This window comes from Cherax quadricarinatus, chromosome 5, assembly GCF_038502225.1.
Source record: "Cherax quadricarinatus isolate ZL_2023a chromosome 5, ASM3850222v1, whole genome shotgun sequence".
Classification (NCBI taxonomy): Eukaryota; Metazoa; Arthropoda; class Malacostraca; order Decapoda; family Parastacidae; genus Cherax; species Cherax quadricarinatus.
This window is the reverse complement of record NC_091296.1, coordinates 57,825,405-57,836,467: the sequence shown is the minus strand read 5'-3', so window position 1 is coordinate 57,836,467 and position 11,063 is coordinate 57,825,405. Positions and strand designations below refer to the sequence as shown.

The window sequence follows — 11,063 nt, the reverse complement described above, 5'->3', positions numbered from 1 at the left end:
AGGGTGTGTAGGAGAGGGAGATGACTTCCCAGTAAAAGTAGGTCTTAGACAGCGATGTGTAATTTTACCATGGTTGTTTAACATATTTATAGTTGGGGTTGTAAAAGAAGTAAATGCTAAGGTGTTGGGGAGAGGGGTGGGATTAAATTATGGGGAATCAAATACAAAATGAGAGTTGACACAGTTACTTTTTGCTGCTGATACTGTGCTTATGGGGGATTCTAAAAGTTGCAAGGTTAGTGGATGAGTTTGGGAGGGTGTGTAAAGGTATATAGTTGAAAGTGAATAAGATAAGAGTAAGGTGATGAGGGTATCAAACAATCTAGATAAAACTTGGATATCACATTGGAGGGTAGGAGTATGGAAGAAATGAATGTTTTCAGATATTTGGGAGTTGACTTGTCTGCTGATGAGTTTATGAAATATGACTTAAACTTTAGAATTGATGAAGGAAAAAAGGTGAGTGGTACGTTGAGGTAGCTGCGGAGACAAAGAACGTTATCCATGAAGGCAAAGAAGGGAATGCTAGAAAGTATAGTGGTACCAACACTCTTATATGGGCGTGAAACATGGGTTGTAAATGCTGCAGTGAGGAGGAGGCTGGAGGCAGTGGAGATGTCGTGGTGTAAATATTATACAGAGAATTTGTAGTGTGGGAATTAGGAGGTGTGGAGTTGCTAAAAGTATTAGAGGACTGAAGAGGGGCTGTTGAGGTGGTTTGGTCATTTAGAGAGAATGGAACAAAGTAGAATGACTTGGAGAGCGTATAAATCTAATGGGGAAGGAAGGCGGGGTATGGGTCGTCCACAGAAAGGTTGGAGGAAGGGGGCAAAGGAAGTTTTGTGGGCGAGGGGCTTTGGACTTCCAGCAAGCGTGCATGAGTGTGTTAGTGAATGGAGACTAATGGTATTTGGGACCTGATGAGCTGTTGGAGTGTGAGCAGGGTAATATTTTGTGAAGGGATTCAGGGAAACCCATTAGCAGGACTTGAGTCCTGGAAATGGGAAGTACAATGCCTGCACTTTAAAGGAAGGTTTTGGGATATTGAGAGTTTGGAGGGACTTTTAAACTGTTGTATCTGAGGGCCTCTGTGAAGACAATGTGTGAGTGAGGTGAAAGTGTTGAATGATGATGAAAGTATTTTCTTTTTGGGTCACCCTGCCTCAGTGGGAGACGGCTGACTTGTTGAAAAAAAATGAAAAATATATATTAGTACGCTGGCAGTCTCCCAGAGGGGTAGGGTGACCTGAAAAAAACTTTCACCATCATTCATACTATCACTGCCTTGCCAGAGGTGTGTAGATACAACAGTTCAGATGTCCCTCCAAACGACAAATATCCCAAACCCCTCCTTCAAAAGTTCAGGCACTGCATTTCCTATCCCAAGGACTCTAAGTCAGGCTAACCAGTTTCCTCGAATCCCTTCACATATTACCTCGATCACGCTCCAACAACTCGTCAGGTCCCAAAAACCATTCGTCTCCACTCCTATCCAACTTGTTCACCATACTGCCTCCCCAAGCCCCTTGCACACAACTTTCTTTTCTCCATCATTTTCAAGGCTGATCCCACTTTGCATTCCCTCCACTGCAGATTTATACACCCTCCTAGTCATTCTGTTTTGCTCCATCCTCTCTTAATGATCAAACCACCACCACTTTTTTGCAGCTTAGAACTTGCGACAGTCCCTTATATTTGAGGCAAGCTTGCCGAGAACTTTTGGGGTATTCTAGCTTGGGTAACTGGTGATTGGATGTAAATATTTGTCCACAATACTCTTACTCACAGGACAGTATCAAAAGTCTAGGAGGGTAACAGCAAATTCCATGAGAACTGAGCATTTGAATGCTTTCACTCATTTCTTAAGGTGATATTTTGTAACTGGTTAATAAGGGTGGTTAACTAGACAGACCAATGAACTTTCTGTACCTTAACTTACCGGAGAGTTTGCATACTGAAGACATAAGTGTTCCTTAAGCGGTCCAAACGTATATATGCATTCTCTCACGTAGCACCCCAAATATTGAGGAAAAAAGAGCACATGGTACCCAGGCATCCCCAATTTTTTTCATATAGTGCACACCCATTCTCTCATGTCTAGGCGACTCGGGCCTATTGTGCCAATGTTGAATGAATGACAAATGAAATGTATATATACGTTTGGACCAATTAAGGGTAAACACACGAGGGTCATACAGCGCTGTCCTTCACTGTACAATATATAGTGCTGTGGCTTGTGGATTTTGCATAGTTTCAAATATAATACTATAAGAGTGGAGGAAACCAAATCAAATACTGTATATTCCAAAGTTATATTAGAGTATTAGTATACTATACTGCCAAAAGAAAAAAACACGTGGGTCACTGTGTAAGAATAAGGTACATCACGGTAAAAGAAAAAACTTGAAAATTAATTTTATTACTTTTTAATTATAGTAATTATGTATTGCCAGTTCTTATTAAAATGAACATAACATGGAAATAATTATGAACTCATATTTTATTTTTTCAATCTTATTACTTCAAATAAAGCACTAAGCCCGAGTGTCATAGTGCCACTTATTACCACAAAGACCCTTCCACAAGTGTCCTAGGGTTGATTTTTTTTTGTGTAAAGTGTCAAGTCTCCCCATAGGCCATTCAGTGCCCCTAATACAGCCTTTCCTCACTCGTTTACCGACGCCTCTGACTAGTATTCATACCTAAATGTACATCAGAGGTGATTTCCTCTATTCAGTTTATTTATGTACAGCCTCTCCTCACTTAACAATGGAGTTCTGTTCCTAAGACCACGTCGGTAAACGAATTCATCAGTAAGTGAGAAGCATACTATAATGGTAGTGGGTTTGTGTCAACCGTCTTTGATATTGTTTTAATGTCACTTCTGTACCACTTATAACATTTCTGGTTTATAACATTTCTGGTATATTTTTAAATGTTTATATAGTAGTGTACTGTATTTTGTATTAAACTGAATAGAGGAAATCAGCTTTAATATACATTATTTAGGTATGCATACTGGTTACAGAGCCCGTCATAAGTCCAAGTACGTCGCTAAGTGAGGAGAGGCTGTATAAACATTTAAAAATATACCAGAAATGCTATAAATGGTGCTAAGGTGACATCAAAACAAAATCAAAGATGGCCGACACAAACTCGCTACCATTGTAGTATGCTACTCACTTAGCGACGAATTCGTTTAATGACGTGGTCTTAGGAACGGAACTCTGTCGTTAAGCGAGGCTGTATGTGGAATTTTATAATTTGATAAGCTCTGAAGCATTAAAATCTTAAATATTTGTATTTTAAGAAACGTGTCCATTTACAAAATAAACATTTAAATTTTCCACTAAAATTACTTAAAAATATGCATCATAAAAGCAGTTCCATGCTACAGTATTAATTTCCATTATCACAAGAAATAATGACTTCCTAAACCTACAATGTAATACTTCAAACCTGGTTATTCAAAACAGTAACTCCACTTTTCAGAGGAAGGAAATAACATACTACACTACCGTCCTCAATATCAGCATTTACAAACACTGTTCACAATACTTAAACTGTATACATTCTTCAAAAACACTACACTACTCAATATTTATGTGAAAGATTAGTTTAAATGTATTATTCTTCTTTAACCCTTAAACTGTCCAAACAAATTTACGTTCACATGAGTAGTGCTCCAAAATTAGATCAACGTTGTTTTTCAAATGTTGAAAAAAACATAGATCTAAGTTTGGACAGTTTAAGTGTTAGCGGTGTACTGAAGTAGGTGTAATCTCACTAAAATCAGCAAATTAACAAAATTGCTTAATTATCCTTACCACAATTTGACTGGAGTGATTGTAATTAGCCATGTTAGTCTAGATTAGGAGCTTATTTAAAATGCTCACACCTTAACAGCTCATGGCAATTTGCCAAATTAATTTATGAGCAAATATTACCAGGAATGTGTTGTATTTAAAATAATACCAATTCATGAAGCTTTAGATTATGTAATCTATACAAAAAAGATACTTTAATATCATAAATTTTATATGTGATTTCTAGTTTTTATACTGTAGCACATTAATCATGAAAAACACAATCTGTGTTGCAAAGAGTGTCAAAGTATTAAGTTCTTTGTAGGGCAAACAAATCTATAAAATACACTATGGTTAGTTATTCCTAAGAGTTTATAATTAATGTAAAGGTCTTTGAGGTAATATGTAGGTAACTTAAAATTTTACAGGTACCCATATGTTACCTAGTCAAATATATACAGTACTGAAAATAGTAGATATCCCCATTTTCAAACTCTGTATCCATAAAGTTGAGATATACATCACAGATTTTTACACAGCACAAGATATGTAAGAGCATACAATAAATATGACACTGGTATCTATTTTAAGCCACGTCCGATTTTCTATTTTCAGTCTGACTACCACGTTCGTATCCTCTTCGTATTTTCTGTAGGTAATTGTCGACAGGTGGCAGCAACAGCGGTATCTTCATGATTACAGCGATGAACGGAGGATATAATGCATACTGAAATAATAAATATACATTTCTCAAGTACACACCAGTATGATGTAATAAATTTCATAAATGAATCAATAAAGTCTTTCAAAAACAAGAAATGCATCCCTGAGTTAAAACAATGACCACAAGTACTCGGTTTAAAATGCTGAATATATCAAGTTAAAATTAAGTTAGAGTAGCTGTATTTTATTTTTTACCTCAATGACCATGTCCTGGCAAAGCACAGTGACCCAAAAAAATAAAACATTTAACATCATTCATCCAATTGCTGTCTTGCCAGAAGTGCAGTGACATCACAAATCCAATTTTCCACCCCCATCAGTACATCACAATGTTGGTTCATTGCTGGTGATTAAAATTATGAAACTACCTTGAATGTGAGGAAAGACTGAAGACTTCAAACAAGATAACTAACAAAAATCTATCAAAAGCTATCTTGAAAAACTCAATTGCTTCACTTTAAGTTACCATAACTTTAACCTTGTTAATTCTGAAGGATAAATTGGCAATAGGGAGTACCTCTTAGAGTGTAATAAATTTCTCTACTGACAAAACCTGGTAAAAATTAAGATATCCTACCCATCTGTAATACTGTACCCCTCATGGGAGGTTTCTTGACGCTGGTGAGCAGCGCTGTATAGCCCTTGTGGCTTAGCGCTTCTTTTTGATTATAATAATAATTGACGCTGGTGAGGGGCTCATGATCTAGGGAATTGGATCTGTGTATACGAAATAATGTGGAAAGTATGAGGTGTAGTCCAAGAGGCATAGATAAGTATGTAAAGGAATGCAGATAGTGTGCTGTGATGAAAGAAGAAAGACTTAAGACAGTAGTTTAGTATATGAGCTACAAAATATATTTATATGGACCAAAAGTGTCAAATAGAACAGTAAATGTGAATATACAAGATCACATTCCCCAATTTGTATCATAATACAACTTACCTGTGGGCCTATTGGGAGAGTTCTGAAGCATCCCCAGTAAAGAAACATAAAATGCCATGCAAGGAAGATATCATGAGAAGCAGCTGCAATCAAGGCAACCCAACCAAGTTTACTTTGAATGAAGGTAAACTCTTTCCAGGATAGAGTAGCCGTGACTGAGGGCAAAGATGTTATACCCAATATGACCAACAAGCATGTTGCTATGGCTCCTGAAAAAAAAAATCACATCTGATTGAAATCAAGCATACAACTTTAAAACACTGAATTGCCACAGTATAATTCAGCATTTTTTTTAAACTACCTGTAGATACAGTATCTGATACAATTTTTTTATTCTGTTAACCTATGCATTATTCATGACATTTTAGGGTAATTATTTGATTGTAAAAACAGTGGGGAGAAGTATCATTAAGAAAAACTCCACTACAGTTTTATATTTCAATTTTGGTCTAACCTTCCAGGAAGCAATTCTTCACTATTCAGCTGTGTATTAACATACAGCGAGTAACCATTTATAGTACTTACCCATTGTGAGGAAGAGTTCTCCTCGCCAGTTGAATTCGAAGTTGTACAAGGTTATAGTTTCTGTTAAAGTAGTGTTGGCATCCACTAACACTTGGGCTCGAATTTTCTGGGGTTCCTCATATACCCACTCTGTTGTCTGTGGTGTCAGAAATGCAACAGAAATGCAGGCCTGAGGTAGAAGGAAAGATTCATTTAACTACAGGAAAAATATTTTTTTATCAAACAGCAATAGAAAGCAAATACATACATGCTAAGCAATTTTTTTTTTATGTCTGCACAGAATACATCAGTTCATGATTGTACAGCAAGGTAATAGGATAGAAGCGACTCATTGCTGGAGTCCAGGGAATAAACCCTGGACTTTAATATAAAAAAAATTATATGTAGTAGATTGGTAGACAGCAATCGCCCAGGGAGGTACTGCCAAGCGTGTGTAAAACGGAAGCCTGTACGCATTTGTTTTAAATGATAAATTACTGTACAAATTACTAAATTTCAAAAGAAAAACTTTTTTTCTTTTTAGGTCACCCTGCCTTGGTGGGATACAGCCAGTTAAAAAAAAAAGTGGAAAATCTGAGTATTGTCATATCTATTCTTACAAGCTACTGTACACCTTTAAGATTTTTGAGTGAATATCAAGATAATGAATACATGGTCAGAAATCTAGAATAATGTGAAATGACTGTTTACATGATATTTTGTTATTTTAATAACTATAATTTAGCATTTTGTATTAGTTGTATAAATGGCAGTGCTAAGACCCCCACAGGTTTAGCACTTTACATAAATATGACACCACCTAGGAAACTGGCAAACAATTCACTAGATTTAAGGAAGGCTGGTATAATGTATGCATACCATATTGTAAGTCTAAGCAGAAGTATCCCATAATATACTAAAGGGTTTATTCAAACCATTCTAATTAACTTGCTATATCTGCCACAGAACATAAAAAGAAACAAACAAAAACAAAAACTATCTAAATACTAACATGCATTCCAGCAAGTCCCAGCATCAGAAGTCCAAGTTGTTTCCTCATCTTCAGCCAGTCATCCAGCCACTTTGGAAATCTGCTATATTTTGTACCTCGCCACAGCTGGATATATGCTGCTATTAGACCTGTAACAAACATATTAGCACATCACTCATTTGATTATATTTAAAAAATGTAATATGAAATAAAAACTGGGAATTTATGTATTATTAATCCTTCAAAATGGGACACCTATGGTGGTTGTCAGATTTTTTTTCCCATCCTTTAAAGTTTTCATCTATAAATTAGAGCTCTTGATCGGCTTCAAAGTATAAGTGCTCCTCACCTTTAAATATCAAACCTACTTTTGCCAAACTTCACATAAGTTCAGTTCGTGCTTCTCCTGTCACATGCTTCTAGCATCTGCTCCATTTCCTGCTTCTCTTGTCCTTTCCAATACCTTGGTGGAACCGGCTGCTCTCCAGACTTAAGCTGTCTAGCCCTTGTAGCTTAGCGCTTCTTTTTGATTATAATAATCTCCAGACAGAGAACCTTCACGGCGCGCATAACGGAGATAAAACACCTCAATTATTGGGAGTGCTTGAGGTTCCTAAGCTGTATAGCCCTTGTGGCTTAGCGCTTCTTTTTTGATTATAATAATAATTGAGGTTCCTAAACCTGTATTCCCTGGAACGCAGGAGGGAGAGATACATGATTATATACACCTGGAAAATCCTAGAGGGACTAGTACCGAACTTGCACACGAAAATCACTCACTACGAAAGCAAAAGACTTGGCAGACGATGCAACATCCCCCCAATGAAAAGCAGGGGTGTCACTAGCACGTTAAGAGACCATACAATAAGTGTCAGGGGCCCGAGACTGTTCAACTGCCTCCCAGCATACATAAGGGGGATTACCAACAGACCCCTGGCAGTCCAAGCTGGCACTGGACAAGCACCTAAAGTCGGTTCCTGACCAGCCGGGCTGTGGTTGGTTTGCGTGCAGCCAGCAGTAACAGCCTGGTTGATCAGGCTCTGATCCACCAGGAGGCCTGGTCACAGACCGGGCCGCGGGGGCGTTGACCCCCGGAACTCTCTCCAGGTAAACTTAAAAAAGCACAAGAGAAATGTTCGCCTTGGTCACACTAATGATGCTCTTTTTCTGTCATGTTAAAGACAAAACATGGTATTACTTGTTCCTCTGCCAAAACTGTACTCTTTTATCGTCTTTCAAAGATGCCTTCTTGTTGAGGCATACCTTATTTTTAACATGAATCTTCGTCCTGGTTTTGTTTCTGTAGATGCCCTCCTTTCTCATTACGCTGTCAAATGTTCTAAACTTCAGGACACTCCTGACTTGTCTGACCTTTGCTGCCTCTCTCCTAACACTTTCTATATGACAGGATGATCAACTACCCTGAAAATCTGGAGGCTGGGATAATGGGAGGTTACCTTTTTCATCAATCGGTGACAAACTCGTTCACATTATACACCAAAGGTGTAATGACTTCATAAGGTAGTTAGCTATCAAATCAAAAGAATTAACAAATTTATTATGAATTTCAAGATACTTTATCTGTATACTAAGCCAGTCTACAAAGAGCTACATTTATACTGCTACTTCTCGACACTTACCTGGAAGGTAGCAGAAAGATAAGGTCCAAATAGCAGTAATGGCAATGACACGATTGAAGTTTATCATTGCAATGTGTTTCCATTCTCCATGCCAGTCACCTTTAGCCCAGTTGTAGCAGATCTGGAACCTAAATTAACAAGTGCTTACTACTCTCAGTCATCAACTCCATAGGTTCCTGTATATTCATGAACTGCAAACTTGCACACAAAATACAGTATATACAAAAGTGTTCCTTACGAAAATAGTGCAAGAATCCACATGAATAAGAAGATTCCAAAAACAACAGCTACAGGTCGCTTCCAGGATGGCATGAATAGGAGGGGAATATCCTCAATGTCTCTAGAGGCCTGCAGACTTCCCCAGTCCACGGGGTGAAATCCCATCATGCGTACTATATCCGAAACCTTCGTCTTTGCGTCCATGTGATCACTAGCAAGGTATACCTGGAATAATCAGTCCCATTATATATGCGTCTGACTTACAGGTACAAGTTTAAAAGAAAACCGGACAATTACCTACAAATAGTGCCTTCTGTGATGGTTCTGTAGGCGTGCAGGATACTGGCAGCAATAACCTGGATGACTAGACAGGGCCTTATTAGAAAGGGTACTGAGGAAATGCCAGGCTCTTTAAACGGGTTCAGCTTCTCCATAATAATACTAAAATAATGTAGGTATATCAGAAAATATATTGAAGTCTAGCGTACGGTATAAATCCCTAAATTCACAGCTCCAGGCCCAGTATTTATTTTAATCAGAAAGGAAACGCTAAACCATGGAGAATGGGAGGCATTCAGACTTGATCCAAGGGAAGAATACGTTCAGTTCCTTGGATGAAGAACCCCTCACCCCTTGGGTGGGTCCAGGCACAGATAAAGTATATTTACATTATATTTTAGGACTACCATAAAAATTCTGAATAAAAAAAAAGTCTGCAGTGGACCCCCAGCTGTTTCATAGTACGTTAATATTACTTTTATAATTTATACGTTTAATATTACACAAGCAACAACTTACTACTGTGCAATCTACATCTACAGGACCTTAAACTCCAATATCAACCTTGACCTAAAACGCTTTCTTGATAGTTGTGACAGAACCCACAGGCATAACACCAGACACAAACATCTCTACGACATTCCCCGTGTCCGACTAAACCTTTACAAAAATTCAATGTATGTCAAAGGCCCTAAAATCTGGAACATCCTACCTGAGAACTCTAGAACTGCAGACACATTCATCACCTTCAAAACTACCATTAGAAAACATCTTATCTCCCTGATACACCCCATCAACTAACTACACGAATACCACCTGGTGGTTCACACTTACACTCACTCACCCATTTGACCATAAACAGAAACATTAATCTCAATCTTAAAATAATGAATCCTATGATACTCCAATACTGAAACTATGTACTGTGCCAAAACAAAAGCATTCACATTGCTAAACTCACAAACTAGTATTTAGTCACTTAGCCATAATACCAACTTACCTCATAATTTGTAATATTTTAAAATAAAGAATTAAACTAAGTCTGCCCGAAATGCCTAGCCATTCTAGGCGTTCTAGTGGTACACGCTGTAATCATTAAGGGTGATGGACTGATTACATCGTCTTCAAGTTTCTTCTGCTTCTATCAACTTTTCTGTACTTGACTGAAGAAGCCTACTGTGTAGGCGAAACGTTTCATAATAAAGATACCTAACTGTTGCATATGTGTCTTACCTAACAACCTGTCGGTATTTTATACCATTTTAATGTTCAATCATTATTTAACTACGTGTTAACCACACAACAACCAGATTCTGTAAATTCAACATTGTAATCTTTATAGAGAATAAAATTTGAATTTGAATGTAAGTGCTGACTCACCTCTTTGCTGCCCTGGATGCCACCATTCTCGAGAGCATAAGCTGAGAGTACATTGAAACCCTTGACGACCTTGGCTTCTGGCACGAGGCCCTGAAGGTATTCTGCATTGCTACGGTAACTGGAAGAAAACACATGATGCACAGCAAAAAATACAACAGGCTACTTGGTTCGACTAGGTATAGGGTAGATAAGGACAGACTTTGAATTAAGAGGGTCAGAATCAAGGGAACACAGGTGGAAGCTGCACACACATCAGCCACGGGGATGTATGGAAATATTCCTTAGTCTTAAGGTGGTAGGATACCTGCCAAATAGAGTATCCTCTGTCCTTTACAAAGGCTTCAGAAGTGATTCTAAAGAAATGTCTTTAGGTACACCGCAGGGAGTTCTTAGTCACATGCTATTTAATATTCTGATTAATGCTCTCCTAAATGCTCTACCTGCCTCACTTAAACATATAGCTATAAGCTATGCTGATGATTTCATGATCCATACAACAGGGCATAAGAAGATGAATACCATTCTTAATGAAGTTCAAACAATTTGTAATCGACTAGGCCTCATATCTTCCTCTAAAA

General features: G+C 37.8%; 1 protein-coding gene across 3 annotated transcripts in view; it reads right to left on the bottom strand.

Moving 5' to 3' along the window:
• Positions 1–2,410: 2,410 nt before the first annotated feature.
• LOC128685056 (metalloreductase STEAP4) overlaps positions 2,411–11,063 on the bottom strand; it is a 192,906-nt gene continuing 184,253 nt past the window's right edge. For all 3 annotated transcript variants that reach the window (XM_053771511.2, XM_053771512.2, XM_053771513.2), the window contains 7 exons: positions 10,486–10,603; positions 8,846–9,051; positions 8,608–8,735; positions 6,989–7,116; positions 5,998–6,166; positions 5,473–5,681; positions 2,411–4,533 (listed from right to left, as the gene is read on the bottom strand). In XM_053771511.2, coding sequence (XP_053627486.1) covers positions 4,393–4,533; positions 5,473–5,681; positions 5,998–6,166; positions 6,989–7,116; positions 8,608–8,735; positions 8,846–9,051; positions 10,486–10,603 — 1,099 coding nt within the window. In that variant the 3' untranslated portion in view covers positions 2,411–4,392. The remainder of the gene's footprint in view (positions 4,534–5,472; positions 5,682–5,997; positions 6,167–6,988; positions 7,117–8,607; positions 8,736–8,845; positions 9,052–10,485; positions 10,604–11,063) is intronic.